The sequence below is a fragment of the Chenopodium album genome, chromosome 3 (assembly GCF_948465745.1).
Source record: "Chenopodium album chromosome 3, dcCheAlbu1.1, whole genome shotgun sequence".
NCBI classification, from domain to species: domain Eukaryota; kingdom Viridiplantae; phylum Streptophyta; class Magnoliopsida; order Caryophyllales; family Amaranthaceae; genus Chenopodium; species Chenopodium album.
Window position 1 is genome coordinate 15,717,832 of NC_137836.1, and position 17,758 is coordinate 15,735,589.

Consider the following 17,758-nt stretch of genomic DNA (forward strand, 5'->3'; position numbering starts at 1 on the left):
TAATCTTGTTGGTGTTGATGCTGCTACAACCTCTAATCAGTTTGCTACAACATCTTCTGGAAATGCAAACAAGAGTACCAATGTAGATAATAAAGAAGGTGATCAAATTGAGGGGAAACTTAAAGTTAGAGCTAAAGATGTTCTGAAAAACAAAGCAATGAAGAAAGAAACAAAGAAGGAAGGCAGAGGGAAAAAAAGGAAAAGAAAGGTTGATGAGAGTGATTCTGATGATGATATTGAAGTTGTTCATGCAGATCAAATGGAATGTAGAGCATTAAGTCAACGAATTACTCCCAAGAATTTTATGAACACCGTGCTTAAAGATTTGCCAAAATCTCATAAGGCGGCTATTAGAAAAATTGGCTTTGGAGGTTTCTTAGATTTGGATTTAGATGCACATAAATCTGTGTTTTGCTCTAAGCTTGTGTCGAGTTTTGACTGTGATAGGGTGTCTTTAGTTCTTGAGAGGAACCAAGAGATTGAAATTACACCTGTAGACATACATTTGGTTTATGGATTGCCGATGGGAGGAGAAATTATTAAAGAGCAGCAGCAAGAGGAGGATGAAGAATGGGTTGATTTTATTAGACAATGGAGATCTTATTTTGGGTTAAGTTGTGGAAGTCCATCAAACTCTGTGATTATTAATCGAATTGAAGAGTTAAAGAAGAAACCTGTGTGTGATGAATTCATTTGGCATTTTGTAGTTTCTGTTGTCAATTGTTGTATGAGATCCACTGCCAACCCATCATTAAATTACAGGTTCTTGTATAGTTGCATGGATACAAAGAAGATCGAATGTTTGGATTGGTGTGAATATGTTTATAGGAGTTTAAAGTCGTCTGTATCGGAATGGCAAGGTGGTTCAGCTTTCTTCACCGGTCCATTGCCTTTCTTGATGGTAATTTCTTTTTTTTTTTAATATATTGTACATTTTTATATTAATTTGTCTTTTTTCTAAATTTGTCCTTGTTTAACGCATTTTTTTTGTATATTTGTATTAGATATGCTATTTTGATCGTTTGCAAAGATCTAAAATAAGCAATCCAAGGCAATTCCCACTCCTTTCTGTTTGGAAGAAAGATTTGATCAAGGAACGGATGAAATTGGAAATGAAAAGAGGATTTGGAAAGGGACATGTACTTGATAGAATGGAAGTTGATAGGTATGATAACAATGTATCACAAGTGGCTGGAGATCCCGAACTTGGTGGAAGTGATGTTAGTGGTTCTAATGAAATGCTGGTATGCATTTTTTTTTGGAACATGTTTTAAACTAAAGTCTTATTATAGTTGGTTATATGTTCTAAATATTTTATTATTTGTTCTAAATATATACCCACATGTTCTAAATATTTAGTCATATGTTCTAAATATATAAAGTGGATGTTCTAAACTTAAATAAGATCTTTTACATGGTTATTCAATTGTTCTAAATTTATATAACTTTTGTTTGGTAAAATGATGAAATTTGCTGTTTTTGGTAATCTTCTTCACCTTTCTTCTCCTTTTCATTCATCTTTCTTGTTTTCTCGTTTTCGATTTCTCCACTTTTTCTCAAATTATGCAACTTCTACCTGTCAATTTTATTCTGTTGATGTTGATTTTGAGACCCCAAATTGTTGGATAAAATTCTCAAGCTTGGCTTCCAACCTGATATGGTCACCTATGATTCTAAATATTTTATTATTTGTTCTAAATATATACCCACATGTTCTAAATATTTAGTCATATGTTCTAAATATCTAAAGTGGATGTTCTAAACTTAAATCAGATATTAACATGGTTATTCAATTGTTCTAAATTTATGTAACTTTTGTTTGTTAGGATTTCCTTCAAAAATTCGGAACATTGGCTAAGAAGCTTGCTGAGAATTTAAGTGAGATGCATGCCATGTTGGATAAGGCGAATGAAATATTTGCTAAAGAAGAAGCATCTGATATGAACACATTGATTCAGAATATTTGGAATAAGTATTCCATGAGAAAGGAAGAAAATCAAAAGGACAGCCCCTCCATTCTAAGTCAAGACAAGCATTTGTTTGACCAACCAGCTTTCATGAAGGAGTTAGATGATGTTATGAAAAGATCATGGGAAAAGTTCGCAGGGAAGAAAAAGACACCTTTTGAGATGACTCCTCCGAGTTTTGATTTGTTTTCACATTCTCAAACACCTACTCCTCCTCAAAGTCATGAGCCTTCTTCCCCTCTTCTTCCTCCTCAAATTCATGAGCCTTCTTCCTCTCTTCCTCCTCCTCCTCCTCCTCCTCCTCCTCAATTTCAAGGGCCTTCTCCTCCTCTTCCTCCTCCTCAAACTCAAGGACCTTCTCCTCCTTTTCCTCCTCCTCCTCCTTCTCAAACTCAAGGGATTCCTCCTCCTCCTCCTCCTCAAACTCAAGGGATTCCTCCTCCTCCTCCTCAAACTCAAGGGTTTTCCACTTCAATTTTAGGAGGAGCATGCTCAGGTGCTAAAGTCCAACAATATGTTCATGGAGAGAAGAACAATATTCAAGCAAATGAAGAGAAGGACAAGAACAATGATGAGAAAGAAGATGATAAGATGGAGGGGTAATGTAGTTATGTTTAGGGACACTATTAATTATTGATGAATTAATATTTTATTTTTTAAGAGCACTAATTATTAGTTTGTTTGTTTTGGGACACTAATTATATATATACATTTATAATTTTAGAATTTGTGGTATATTTTTTTGAAATATTCTGCTCATTAAATATATGTATTCGTTCACCTATAAATTTACAGGAAAGGAAATGTAGGAAAAAGGGAGAAAAGATGTCCTGAAAACCTTCCAAACTGTATTCGTTCACCTTTTATGGTTCAGTATGACAACATGTTCAAAAAGGTCGATGGACACAAGAAGAAAATGGCAGAGTATGCATTTGCCAATGGATTACCTAAGTAAGCTCTAAATTTACTTAGTAATTTTAAAGTAATTAGTCATGTATTCTGATTTATTAATCATATGTTCTAAATTAGTATTCATATGTTCTAAATTAGTATTCATATGTTCTAAATTAGTATTCATATGTTCTAAATTAGTATTCATATGTTCTAAGGTTTAATCTTATATTATAACATTTAATGCTATTTGTTTTTATGTTTGTAGTGAGATTTTATATGATGATGGTCAAACTACAATCCGTAGAGATGAGATGTCAAGCCTTGCAGCGAACAATCATGTGTTTAATAACATTGTTGATGCTTGGTCATTCATATTGAACATTGAAAACAGAAGACGAACCCCAGGATCAACAAACAGATTGTTTTTTTCAACGCAAGCTTATGTATGATTCTTAATATTGAACTTGGCTTCTTTTGAGATTTCATGTTATAAATTGAGATTTCATAACTTATTTTTACATGATTTCAGGAAATTTTGTGTACGGATTATCACTTTTCTCCAACTGTGAAAATTCAAGATAGATATCATACTTTATTTGAAAGGTTGGATAAAGAGATGAAGCACTGTAAAGTGCAAAACTTTGATAGAGTTCACTTGGTAAGACATTAAGAAATCCAAAAGAATTCGAATATAGATTCTTTATAAGCTTTCTTCTTTTTTTCTAATGTCGATTTCATGATCTATTATTATATGCAGGTATTTTTTCCAGTTGCATCTTCATCACATTATTACCTGCTTTGTGTGAATTTTCTCAGCAAGACTCTCGACGTGATTGACAACAGATATTTGGAATATAAAAATTCTTTTTGGCACAAATACAAAAACAAACCGAAGAATTTGGTAATATCTATCTGTCTCATTTACTTGTGCTTAGAATTATATTTTCTAAACTTTTATTTCAGTGTTCTAAAGTTTAGCTCAGATGTACTAAAATTATACTCATATGTTCTAAATCAGATTTTTTAAAAAATTTCATGTTCCAAATAGTACTTATACATTCTTAATATTTTCTAATACTTATTTTAATGTTTAATTTTAGTTGAGGGCTTTTGCCATGTTCTTGTCAACCAAGAGATCAAAATGCGATCAAGAGGTTTCTAGTTTCAAAACTAGGACGTTAAAAATGAGTTGGAGGACAAATGATAACAATGATGATTGTGGCGTGTTTTTGCTTAAACACATGGAAACCTATCATGGTGAGAAAGATACCAATTGGGATAGCGGAATAAAATTGAATGATGTAAGTTTGTTTTATAGTAATACTCATGTTCATATGTTCTAAATTTTTATACATATGTTCTAAATTTTTATACATATGTTCTAAATTTTTATACATATGTTCTAAAATTTACACATATGTTCCAAATTGTGTAAATCTTATTTATTTTTTTATTTTATAATGATGTAAAAAGTGAGATAGCGGATACCAAAGTCTAATGATTTTATCTTATTATATTGCAGATCAATCAAATGAAGAAATTGAGGGTGGATTTTTGTGCTAAGATATTATCACACAAGGAAAATGAGCTACATCATGAGATTACTTCAAGATCACGGAAATGGGCTAAAGAAAATAGTTTGTAATATAATTTTAGAAATAGCATGTAGAATTTTGTATAGTACTTTAAATTGTAAGCCTATTTTTCTAAAAGGTTGTATTCGAATATATAAGCTTGACTTGTCTTTCTTGTGATCAAATTACTAATTATAACTCATATGTTCTAAATTTTTAGTGATATGTTCTAAACATTTAGTCATATGCTCTAAATACTAATTATAATTCATATGTTCTAAATTTTTATTCATATGTTCTAAATTTTTATTCATATGTTCTAAATTTTTAGTCATATGTTCTAAAGTTTTTAGTCATATGCTCTAAAGTTTTTAGTCATATGCTCTAAATACTATTGTCAAAATATTACTCATGTATTTAAGAACTAAGATTTTAAGTGATTAATTTTAATCATATGGTCTAAATCAAAATTTTGAAATCGCATTGGAACCATACACCACACATGATTACTAATTTTAGAAATAGTTGTAGAATTTTGTATAGTACTTTAAATTGTAAGCCTATTTATCTAAAAGGTTGTATTCGAATATATAAGCTTGACTTGTCTTTCTTGTGATCAAAATACTAATTATAACTCATATGTTCTAAATTTTTAGTGATATGTTCTAAACATTTAGTCATATGCTCTATAATTCATATGTTCTAAATTTTTATTCATATGTTCTAAATTTTTAGTCATATGTTCTAAAGTTTTAATCATATGCTCTAAATACTATTGTCAAAATATTACTCATTTATTTAAGAACTAAGAATTTAAGTGATTAATTTTAATCATATGGTCTAAATCAAAATTTTGAAATCGCATTAGAACCATACACCACACATGATTACTAATTATAACTCATATATTCTAAAATTTTAGTCATATGTAATAAAATTTTAGTACATATGTTCTAAATTTTATTACATATGTTCTAAATTAAACTCACAAGTTCCAAACTGTAATCATTTCTATAATAGAAAAAAGTGTTATTCAATACACAAATTCAAAAAAATGTTCCAAAATTATTAACTATCATCTAACTTTTTTTGGACAATTTCGAATATCGTGGTGACTCAATTCCCCACAACCTTTGCATAACCTCTTTTTTTTCTGATTTTGTTCTACTACCTTTTCTTTGTCCCCCTTTAGTCTTTTCCCACTTCCAGATCTTGTTTCAACATTATTTGAAGTCTCTACAGATCTTGTTTCAACATTTGAAGTCTCTACAGATCTCGTTTCAACATTTGACAAATGAACTCCTGTACCTTTGTTCTTCGAAATTTTTGGAGGTTTGATAGATATTTCTCTTGGAAGACTAGCTCCAATTAATAGTTCTATGTCTTTTTCTTTGTTAGTAGCATTCCTTTCACCATTACTTCTTGCATTTCTTTTAGCTTCCAAATCCAACCTCAATCCTCGAAGATTAATCACAAGGTTTTTAATATCTTCATCGACACCTTCTGCCAAACTAACACAATTATGTATCTCTGACCACAACTCATTCAACAACTTTTTCTTGTCGATTATATTGGCACATTGTTCCAACAGATTTCCTCCTAGATCAAATATTGGTCTTTTCGTTGCCATAGTAGTCCATCTGTTTAGAATATATTGCTCAGGAATAATTTCAAACCGTTTTGCTTTCCAAACCCAAACCATGTGCCTGCATGGAATGCCTTGCCTATAAAACAACTTGCAAGAACATGTTGTCTCTTGGTTAGTCGGATTAAACACAACATCAAATGTTCTACTCCGACCCCCTTCACTTACTTTTGCAATTTCTAATCCATTTTCTCTCTTAAACTCTTCACACCCACAAGCAAAACAAGCCATTTCTACCTCATATTGGAAATCATAAAAAACAGAAATAGTGTATATGGTTGAGGCATACTTTTCTATACCTAGTGGTGTCTTGCACTCTGGGTATTTGTGCTTTGAATCATTGTCGTTTTGACCTTGAGCGTGTCTCTGGGCATCAATTGCAGCTTCATATCTCATGTAAAACTCAACAAGTGACACGTGAGGATTGATAAAGGAGCAAAAAAAGTTATTTTCACTTTCTGATCTTGACGTGGTACGCATTATTCCTCCCAGGAACACATCTCTGAAATATGCCGGGATCCACTTATCCCTTATCTCGTACATATAACACAACCACTCATTAACTTCCAATTCAAACTCAACCATCACCTTATTCCACCTTTCTTCAAACTCAGCCGGCTCAATTTCAAGATGCCAAACACAGGCACATATTTTTTTCAGGAATCCTGTTTCCTCCTTTGTGATCGCTCGCCCTACTTTATCTGGCAACTTTTTCATTATATGCCACATACAGAATCGATGTTCAGATTTTTGAAACACTCTACTAACAGCAATTTTCATAGCTGGATCTTGATCTGTGATCAGACAATTAGGTTCATTATTTCCCATTGCCTTAAGAAATGTTTTGAAAAGCCACTCAAATGATTCGGTATCTTCCTTTGCTATGAAACCAGCCGCAAAAGTGATACAACTCTTGTGATGATCAACTCCTGTAAAAGGAGTAAATACCATGTTGTACCTGTTTAGAACATGAAGATCAAATTTCATTACATACAAAATATAGCACTACCGTTTTAGAACATGTGAATAAAAATTTAGAACATATGATTAAAATTTTAGAACACAAGATTAATATTGTACTTAATTGTAATTGGAACATAAGAATCACTATTCAAACATTTGAATGAAAAGTTAGTTGCTAAATCTTATGAGCATATAAAACATAATTTAGAACATTAGACTTAAAATTTAGAACAGTAGAAGCAATTTTTAGAATGTTCAAAACATAATTCAGAAAATAAGACACGTGAATTATATGAATCACCTGTTAGTTTGGTAAGTGGTGTCAAATGATATCATATCGCCGAAGAGAGCATAATTTTTTTTACAAATAGGGTCCGCCCAAAGAGCTCTAGAAAGACAAGAATCATCGTCAACTTCAAACTCAAAAAAAAAAGCACTCCACATCAACTTTTTCTTTGTGAAATTGTCTACAAACATTTGAGCATCGGAACCTTGAATAAATGTTTTTAAATCTCTGTGAAAATTTTTAAAATCTTGCTTGGAAGCTCCAACATTATCATAACCTCCAAGTATTTCCTTCATGATTCGAAAAGTTTTTACAGGGCCAATATTCACCTATTATAGGCACAAAAAAGTTTTAGAACATATTAAGAAACTTTTGGAACATGTGAATAATATTTTAGAACATATGAGTAAAATTTTAGAACGCACTGTAAAAATTTATGAAAGAGTTACCTTAGAGTTATCAACAATCATTTTTTTGTGCAAAATGTTCATCTTTCTTCCTTCTTTTTGAAATAGATTACAACTTGGTGTGTAGAGGGGATGAGTATGTCCTTCGTGGAACTGTGTCACTATATACTTTTCATCTTCACAATGTTTTAGAATCATTAGAGCTCTGCACCCAACACGAGTGACTAATCTTTTTCTTGTTATTGAAATCTTGCCTTCCTTGCTTTGTCCTTCTTTATCATTTAAAATACTCTCCGCAATAGGCTTTTTCTTCTCCTTGAAACCCTGTTTGTTGCATAAGACATATTGGAATGCCAATTTTTTCTCTGTATGCCTTTTACTGGTAGACTTCCTAGTGTTAAAACCAGCAGCAAGTGCATATGATTTATAAAATTCAACACCCTCATCAACACTATTAAATTTCATTCCTATTGCAGGTTTTAACTCATTGCGGCACATAGGAAACCATTCTTTTGTTCCTCCGGGAGTTAATATAGGTACTACTGTAGGAGTAGCTGGCACACTTGCATTGGCATTAGAAACATTATCAAGTTGTTCGTCGTTGTTAATTATTTCTGCACAAAAGTAATTTTAACAAGTTAAACAAATTTTAGAACAAATGAATAAAATTTTAGAACATATGATTTAGTATTTCGAACACATGATTAAATCAGAACAGAAGACATTATTTAGAGCATAGATTTAAGACTAAAGTTTACTTAATTATTTACAGCATAATTTGGAACATTAGACTAAAACTATAGAACACATGATCAAATATTTAGAACACATGATTTTAGACATCCCATTAGAAAAATCAAAACATGTTCCAAAATTTTAGTCATTTGTTCTAAATTATATATCAAATGATCAAAATTATTTATCAAATTTCACTCATCTACATTCTCATTTATTACTTTCCCTTGCTTTCCTACCAACATGTTCTAATTTTATACACACATGTTCTAAAATTTTCAACCATGTTCTATGATTTTGGAACATGTTGTACATAAAAACATCCAAGTTATAAAAAAAAAAAAAAAAAAAAAAAAAAAAAAAAAAAAAAACCTGCTTCATTATTTGCTTGTTCATCCATAATTGTCAACCTAATATAATGAACCTGCAAAAATAAATTCAATCCAAGCAATTAAGTTTAATAAATTCCACATCAAAGAAAAAAGCACTCCACATAATCAAACATAATACAAACAAATGCTTGATGAAAATCGAACATAATCAAACATAAAGCAAACATTATCGAAAATCGAACAAAATCGCAGCAAACAAAATCATAAGAATTAAAATTGCAGCAAACATAATCAAACAAAATCGCAGCAAAAAATTGAAGCAAAAAAATCGAAAAATCGCACAAAAATCGAAGCAAAAATCGAAGCAAAAAATCACTTCAAAAATTAACAAAAATCGCACAAAAATCTCTTAAGAATTTAAAGAACTGAATCATAAGAATTGAATTACTTACCTAAGAACAAGAGGAGAGAGAAAGTGAAGTTTATGGAGAAAGAAGCTGGTAATTTGAGCAGTATAGAATGCGTGGGTTTTAGGTTTGTGAGGGGTTTATATTTGAACATAAATTTACATTTTTGCCATTACTTTTGGAGTGATCTCAGCTGTTGGATCTTGTTTTATTGAATGGTTGTGATGTATTCTCATATATGATAGATTTCTCATATAAAGATCTATTCTCATGGGATCCCTCCCCTATATATATATATATATATATATATATATATATTTATATTTATATAAGTTTTTTTCTTTTTTTTTTTTAGAAAGCACAAACCTTTTGTAATTCATAGAAATGTTCTCTTACCATATCTTTGGAAATCACTATTGACTCCCAAAAAAAGGAACGGTGGAATAAATTAAAGGGCAGCATACTACATACTGGCAACTGGCTTAACTGTGGTAACTGGTAAGTTCGTAGTTGGTGAACTTCCTTACTCTGCTTAACCACTCTATTAGGGTTTGTAAAACCCTCTCAATTTCACCAATTTTTTCCCCAAATTAACATCTATTTTCTCAAACTATACGAATTACACCTCTTTCTCTGTCATTTTCATCTTAATCCCTATTTTTTCGGTTGAAATTTTGTAGGAAATTGAAAAAAATGGCTGCAAGAGATGGTTATCGTATTTTTATTGGAGGCTTAGGTTGGAATACATCGCAAAGGCACTTAGAAGATGCATTTATTCGTTATGGCAAAATCCTTGATTGTTTGGTAATTGCTAAGAACTCGGTTTTTTTATTTTTTATTTTCTCTTTTTATAAATTGTTTGATTGTAATTGTTTATTAGCAATTTCGCCTTGCAATTGCGATTGTTTATTATTTGTTAACCTCAATTATTGTTTCATTGTTCATTATGTTCAGCATATTGTGGTTGATAATTGTAAATTAGTGGATGTATGAGACTCGAACACGAGTTTTAGGCATATTGTTGGTTGGTTGATTACACAAATTTATGTCAAATTGGTGAGGATAATCCTTCTATCACTTGGGTTGGTGGAGTAGTGATTGAAATTCAACTGTTGTTAAGTTTCGTTTGTCCGAACCGCAAAAAAAAATCCACTTTGGACGTACTTACTAGTAATAGTTTTCAAATTTTAAAACTGTGTACAAGCTGTTGGAAAGATTTTCATTGGTACAAGCTAAGGTCTATGTGAGAATACTTGGATATGAGGGAGACTATGCTCTGATTTTGGTTGATTTAATTTTGGAAAGTAGGCTTTTTGTTTAGTTTATGTAGGTAAATGCATTGGTATTTTCGTTTGGGCTTATTTGTAAGTACAAGTAACTGATGCACTGCATTAGATGTATGTCTAATATTAATTGAAATTTACTGATATTTATTAGTTTATCTTCTGAAATGAGAATATAATAGCTCTAAAAATGCTAATTTGTGATTTAAGTTGCATATAGAAGTTGAATCATAACATAGATAGATACTATAAAAGCAGGTGACCAGTTGATGTAGAAGGGTCCAATTGTGCATGTATATGTAGAATTTGTTAAGTCATTTGCCTTTTGTTATGTTTTAGTACAATGAAATTAGATTGTTGAACCGAACTATGATCTTATGACTGAATTATTTTCTGATACTTTGTAGTTTGTATAAGAATTTTGCTGGTTCCAATAAGTAACTTTTGGTATTGGTTCAGTTCCTATACTATACTTTGAGGCTTGTGAGATAATGAAAGGGAACCAACCTTTGTTCTTTTTACGTGAAAACCCTCTACCTAATCTGAACCTATCTTTAATTTTGAATTGAACATGGTAATCTTCATTTGAATTTACCCCTTTTTAAGATGAAAATAATAGAGCATTTGTGGGGTTAATTTTACTGTGCATAGAGTATGTTATGCTTGTTTGTAGACGAGAATATTAGATAGATGTTACAGGTCATTTACTTATCATTATAGTTGTGAGTTTGTGACTCTTGTCTCCTAATGCTGTCTAAGATTTCATGTCTTTGTTGCCTTATATTTTTATAAGGAACTGTCAAGTGATAATTTTATTTTATAAATGGTTTATGATATTAATCTCATAGATACTTCAATATGGGTTTCAAAGAAAAGGAAAAAGATGGTTTGGTTAAGTGACAATTAGTTCTGTTTCAAATTATAAACACCCATTCATTATCTTTAAATCCTTAAGGTATGATATAAAGGAACCAAGTAAGTTGGTAAAGCGACAATCAGTATGTTTTAAATTATAAAACACCCCTTCATTATTTTTAAATCCGTAAGATGTGATTTATGGTAATGTGTGAACCTGATGCTCATGTAACTAGTGAATTATGCTTTGACAGTAATGTGGGATTTGATTTGAAATATATCTTAACTTGTCTTTGATCATCTTGAATGGGCTACATTTAAATCTGTAATCTTTGGATATATGTAGCATGATATATCAATGGATTGTGGTCCCTTCATTAGATAGTTTGTTATTCGTACTGTATATTTGGACTTGCTGTTTGATTTTACTTTTGACTTTTTGAGTGTTAGGTTGTACAGGCTGGTTGTCCATGAGTTATGTTCTCATTTATTTGTAAATATGTGTGAACCAATGCAGAATAAACCTCTACATTGGTGACTCTTCTCTTAGACATCAAACTATTACTTTGACATTTGCATATCTTGGCTCTTTTATTATTATGTGTCTAGTATACCCCTTTTTACACGTTAAGATATTGAACCATTGGCTATCAGTGCTTCATCATTCATCAAATGGGTGTTATAAAATAGAACCAAGTGGGACTTAAAAAAATAAACATAGAACCATGCTTTTTTCTTTTGTCACATAACACACATTTCTGCGTGTGCGTGTGTGCGTGCGCTCTTGTGTGCCTGGTGCAAAAAAATTTTCCCACCATAAAAGTATTTATTTTTTCCCTTTAAAAATAATTGTTTGTACTATGAACTTATGCATGACAAATAAATTCATTTTTCAATACTTATGGAATCATTCAAAAAATAAACTGATTGAGCATGTCAAGAAATGTGTGTGTGTTTTTTAACCTTCATTCTGATAGATTTGGGAGTACAAAGGGCATATGTAAAAAAAAAAAAAAAAAAAAAAAAAAAACTTCACTATTTGAAAATTGTAGCCCATTTAATAAATTGAGCTGTCATGGTTGTCACCCTCCCTTTTTTTTTGAACAAAAATCCCCCGATTAAGTATGGCTCAACTATTTTGAAGAATTTTTGTTTTTATCTTATTTATTACAAAATAAGCTATGCTATATCTTTAATTATGTCAAATCAGGGTGGCATGAATTTTTTTCCTTTCCTTTTCAGTATATTAAGATGCTTGTAGAGGTAAGAGAAAGTGCAATTATTGACCTGATATTATAGGAATAGTTTAGAATACAGTCTCAGAACTTTTATATGTCTATAAACGTGCTATAAACTGTCACTGAATCTTCCAGTCATGCAAATTCTGATTTATTGTTTCATAAAGAAATTAAAGTGACTGTAATTTTAATGCTCAAGCACTTTGAGTGCATTAGAGGCAATCTTATCCTCTGTCGTGTGCCTAAATTTCATTAGATTAGATTAGATGCTAACATTTATATTTTGGAAAAATTGCCCAGAATTATTTCACCTTTTGGCGTCCGCTAAAAATAATCCCACCTTTGGGTTATTTTAAAATAATTTGACTTTTATACCCAATCCGCTCTAAATGGTCCCAATCTGTCATGTAGCTTGTTATAACAAGTTACTTGACACGTGGCAACCTGTGATTGGTCAAAAAATAAAAATAAAAAACAAAATTAATTTTTAACAAAAAGATAATTTTTTTTTTTAAGGAAAAAAAATGGCGCTGGCCACCAGAACCCAACCCCAGCGCTAGCGCTGGTGACCAATCATCCCCCTCCCTGAACCACCAACTTTCCTCCCTCCCCCACGAAATCCCAGAAAGTGTCCCTTCCCCCCACCACGTTTTTCGGCCTGGCGGCCTCCTCTCCTTTCCCATATCCCTTTTTCTGGCCCCCTCCTTTTCCCCCTCCTCCGTTGATTTCGACCCAATCCCCTTCCCCCCCTCCGTTGATTTAGACTCAATCCCCTTCCCCCCCTCCATCAATATCGACCCAGTCCCCTCCCCCGTCGATTTCAACACAATCCGCTTCCCCAACCTTCACCATCAAGTTCGGCCAATGGAAATGGGTGTAGTGGTTTAAAGACGTCGGACGGGGGTAGGGGGAGGAACAGCGCCAGGCTCTGTGAGCGGTGATGATGGTGGAGGCGTAGAGATGGTTGGGGTTGGTGTTGGTGGTGGTTGTTAAATTAGTTTTTAACTAATTAATTAATGTTAATTAGTAATAATCATCATTTCTAAAAAAAAAAAATTAAATTTAAAACGTATTAATTCACCAATCACGTAGTAACATGTGTAAATAAGACTTAATTGTAAAAAAAAAAAATAAAAAATAAAAAAAAAAAAAAAAAAACCTACTCAATGGTTATAAGTCACTTGGGACCATTTAGAGCAGATTGGGTATAAAGGTCGGTTTATTTAAAAAAAAAATCTAAAGGTGGGATTATTTTTAGCGGACGCCCTAAAAGTGGGATTATTTCGGGCAGTTTTCCCTTTTATTTTTGCTAATAAACTTTTATTTGATAGAAAGAAGCACTATATGGATGTTAAATTTATGAAGAAGACTAATGCAGAAAAATGCACTACATGGATGTTAAAGATGTATTATATTTTGACTCTTGACTTCTTTAGTAGTAGGCATAAATGTATGTGTGAATGGGTTATGTGCAGAGATCTAAGAAAATTGGGTGGTTCTGGTCTCTGTTTGATTTTGGGGGTTTGTAGATTTTGTGCTTGTCTTGTGACCTTTGTCCATCACTTCATTGACATATGATACAAGCTTTATGACTTTTAGCATTGCAAATTTTTTGCCTTTTGTTATACAGAGTATAAAAATTAAAAATACACTTTTTATTTTTTTATTTTTTTATTTTTAATTTTTGTTTTTATTATGATTATGCATAGTCATTTTTATGTGTCCCATGCTTTAATCTTATTGATGACTTTATAATTAAATTAGCAATGCTATCAAGATGCTGGCAAACCTAAGTTTTGCCCGTGTTTCCACTTTATTCCAAATATTTAGGTTAAGGATTTTTTAGAAAATAACACCACAAAATAACACAAAATTTGATTATAACACAACAAAATAAAAAACTTTTATTTTAACACCACAAAAAACCCCAAAAATTGATTTCACCACCACTTAACGGATTTTTGGATGGAATCCGTTAGTGGGGCCTACAATAGACACGTATGGTTTAAAAAAAATTATTAAAAAAATTTAAAAGAAAAAAAGAAAAAAAAACCCTTGATAGCCTAACCCAGCCAAACCCCACCACCAGTACCACCTGTCCCCCACCGCCGACAAGCTTACCCAAGCCGCCGGCACTCTTGTCCCACCAAAACCGGCAAAACTCATTGCAAATCACCACCTACCCACCGCAAATCACCACATCCCTTAGCAACAACAACTTCCCCGTCGAAACCCCAACCGCCCAATTGAAACCCACCACCTTCGAACCGCCGCAAACACCAACCACAATCACAACCAATTCGAACCCCATCACCTTCGATCCACCGCAAATACCAACCACAATTCACCCGCTCGGTGCGAATCGATATTTGCGGTGGTTCAAAGGGGTGGGAATTGGTTTTGTGCTGTGGTGGTTGCGAGGTTGCTCGGTGCGAATTTGTGGTTGGAGATGTGATGCTAGGCGGAGCTGGGGTGGTTTTCAGGATGGGGAAAGAGAGTAAGGGTTGGTTTCGGTGGGGGCTAAATGTGCCGGCAGCTTGGGTTAGGTTGTCGGTGCGGCTGGGGAAAGGTGGTGCCGGTGGTGGTGCTGGGTTTGGGTTTTTTTTCTTTTTTTTTTTTAATAAACTTTTTTAGACCAATAGGCATTTGACACGTGTCAGTTATGGCCCCACTAACAGATTCCATCCAAAAATCTGTTACAAGGTGGTGAAATCAAATTTTGTGTTTTTTTGTGGTGTTATAATCAAATTTTAGGTTTTTTGTGGTGTTATTTTTCTAGAAAATCCTTAGGTTAACTACAATAACCATTTTGTATTTGTTCGTAATATGATAAATACATTGTCATTTTAGGTGATGGTGGACAGGGAGACTGGCCGTCCTCGTGGATTTGGATTCATAACATATGCTGACCGCAGAGCCATGGAAGATGCCATAAGGGCTATGCATGGTAGAGAGTTGGATGGCCGGGTTATCTCAGTGAACAAAGCAGAGCCACGATTGGGAGCTGAAGATCCCTATGATGCTTATGGTGGAGATCGTAGATCAGGTGTTAGGGAGAGCTACAGAGGAGGAGATAGACTAGGGGATCGATCTGACGAGTGCTTTAAGTGTGGTCGTGCAGGGCACTGGGCTAGGGATTGCCCGTCGAGTGGTGGTGGCGGCGGAAGGTATTCTTCACAATCTGAATTTGGTAGATCTGGTCTGCAGGGAGATCGTGATTATGATCGTTATTATGATCGTGCTGCTGGGGGGCGCTATGACAGTAGAGATCGTCTGGAGAACAGAGATGGGTATGGGTCCCGTGATCGCTACAGCACTGAAAGGTACCCGCCTGCTGGTGATCGTTTTGGAAGCGATAGATATATGGATCGATATCCCCAAAATGGATATGGTCGGGATAGGGATTATGAAAGGGATGGAGGTGTTAGAGGTGGTGATAGGTATGCTGCTGGTGGACCAACTCGCTATGACAAAGGAAGCTTTAGAGACCGGGCTCACCCTTATGATGCTCCTCGGAGAAACAGCCGGCGTTGATATCATTGTTGGTTTTGCTCAAATGCTGTGCAAACTGTTATTTATCTGAACTACTAAGTTTAGAGCTTTGTTTCCTAAGTAGCTGCAGAAATGTTGGATATCGTTTCCTATGCTTGGCTTGCATCTGTTCAGATTCTGCCTTGATAAGCTGTGTGTTCTGCAGAGTTTTTTTTCGACCTTTTTGGATAATTCAGCAGCATTTGATAGCAAAGATGCAACATATGGAAGCGGTTGAGTGTACTTCCAACACTTCTAGCTGTCAGCATTGACTGGTAAAACACAATTAATGTAGTATTTCTGCCCATGACTGGATATTCTGCATCAGGAGTGTCTGAGATAGTTGAGACTGTTTTGTTTCTTCTTTGAATTGCTGTTTCTATAGTATGCATGAGTGGCTTTTTGAATTTGAAGTTGCAACTATTCCTGTTCTGGTTATGTTATATGGTGGCGAAGTATTAGCTCATAGTTGCTACAAACAACATTTTCTGAAGGTGATGGCTGTGGTTCAGTATTGTCATTGCTGCTGCCAATCAGAGTGGAGGCAGAGGTTTTGGCAGGCTTTTGCTTTATTCGTTTTTCAACGAGTATATACGTGAAGCTTTTGTGCAGCCGAGCTGATGACATCCTCTCTGGTAGTTTTTTTTCACCTTTTTGGCCTTCATTACCCTCATTATTCGGCTAGTCGCTCATCAGTGGCGAATTTGCATACTGGCCTTATTTTTTTGCTAATTTTCTAATGTCACGGGAGGAAATGGCCGCTGATAAGATCTGGGAATTGAGAGACTAGAAGTAAATACTGCTCTCAATGTGACATGAGGAGGATTGGTGTCGAGGTTATAAATTTGAATGTTCTTGCATCAGAGAAAGGTAAGAGTAGCAGCTATCTATGACGTCCCTGGTTCCGAGTTGGAGAGTGACCCTTAGGCTTTTTCTGGGGATGAAAGGCAGCATAAGATTTGTGAAATTTAGAATGGTAGCTGCAGGGGACAGGCAGCTGCTTGTTCTGTTTCTTATTTTGGCCGACCTATTATGCATTTGGCTGAAAAGCTTGGTTCGTTGCATTCAGTGGTGCCATGAATTTTTTGAGTTTAGGAATACCGTTGCTGAGAAGCAGCAGTTATAGAGCCTTCCTTTTGGGTCCGAAACAATCCTGAGGCCTTTTTTACTCAGATTGCTCTTTTATAACCCTAGAAGCTGAGACCCTTTTTTGTGTTTGGGATCAATAATATGTAGACCTTATTAGCAGACCTGTAGGAGTATTTACTGGGAGACTTCAACAATATAAATGTTTAGTAGAATGTAAGAATAGACGAGTTGCACATAGATCAGTTTGATTTCTTTTGACGGGCATAGATCAATTTTTTGGAGCTTCTTCAAATAGCACATTAAGCAGCTTTGTGTGTGTGTGCTTATATTCAACAATCTAAATGTCCCTCTAGAACACAAGTGTGATATGATGTCGTAATAACCCAATTACTTTATGGGCAAGTATCAATGTTTAGGTGCCGTCAATTGGTGACTTGGTGCTCAATTTTACTCGAGCTTATAGACCATATTCTTTACTCCTCTCTGTCCTTTTTTTTTTTTGCCCCATTAGAGTTTGTACGGTCTCCAAAATGCGTCTTGCAACGTAAATAA

At 33.7% G+C, this 17,758-nt stretch overlaps 2 protein-coding genes across 4 annotated transcripts; one reads left to right on the forward strand and one right to left on the reverse strand.

The window, feature by feature from the left end:
- Positions 1-5,510: 5,510 nt before the first annotated feature.
- Positions 5,511-7,820, reverse strand: LOC145624879 (protein FAR-RED IMPAIRED RESPONSE 1-like). The gene is made up of 4 exons (XM_081677965.1): positions 7,779-7,820; positions 7,345-7,658; positions 5,728-7,038; positions 5,511-5,637 (listed from the first exon to the last, which is right to left on the reverse strand). The coding sequence occupies exons 1-4, from the start codon at positions 7,818-7,820 to the stop codon at positions 5,511-5,513; spliced, it is 1,794 nt and encodes a 597-aa protein (XP_081534091.1).
- A 1,762-nt stretch (positions 7,821-9,582) lies between these two features.
- LOC145623863 (glycine-rich RNA-binding protein RZ1C-like) lies at positions 9,583-17,542 on the forward strand. 3 transcript variants are annotated; one of them, XM_081676747.1, is made up of 3 exons: positions 9,583-9,708; positions 9,891-10,014; positions 15,437-17,542. In XM_081676747.1, exons 2-3 carry the CDS (start codon positions 9,904-9,906, stop codon positions 16,118-16,120), a joined length of 795 nt encoding a protein of 264 aa, XP_081532873.1. In that variant the 5' UTR covers positions 9,583-9,708; positions 9,891-9,903; the 3' UTR covers positions 16,121-17,542. The 3 variants fall into 3 exon arrangements, with proteins under 3 accessions (XP_081532873.1, XP_081532874.1, XP_081532872.1); XM_081676748.1 differs by having other exon boundaries at positions 9,706-9,759; XM_081676746.1 differs by lacking the exon at positions 9,583-9,708 and having other exon boundaries at positions 9,716-10,014.
- Positions 17,543-17,758: the final 216 nt, after the last annotated feature.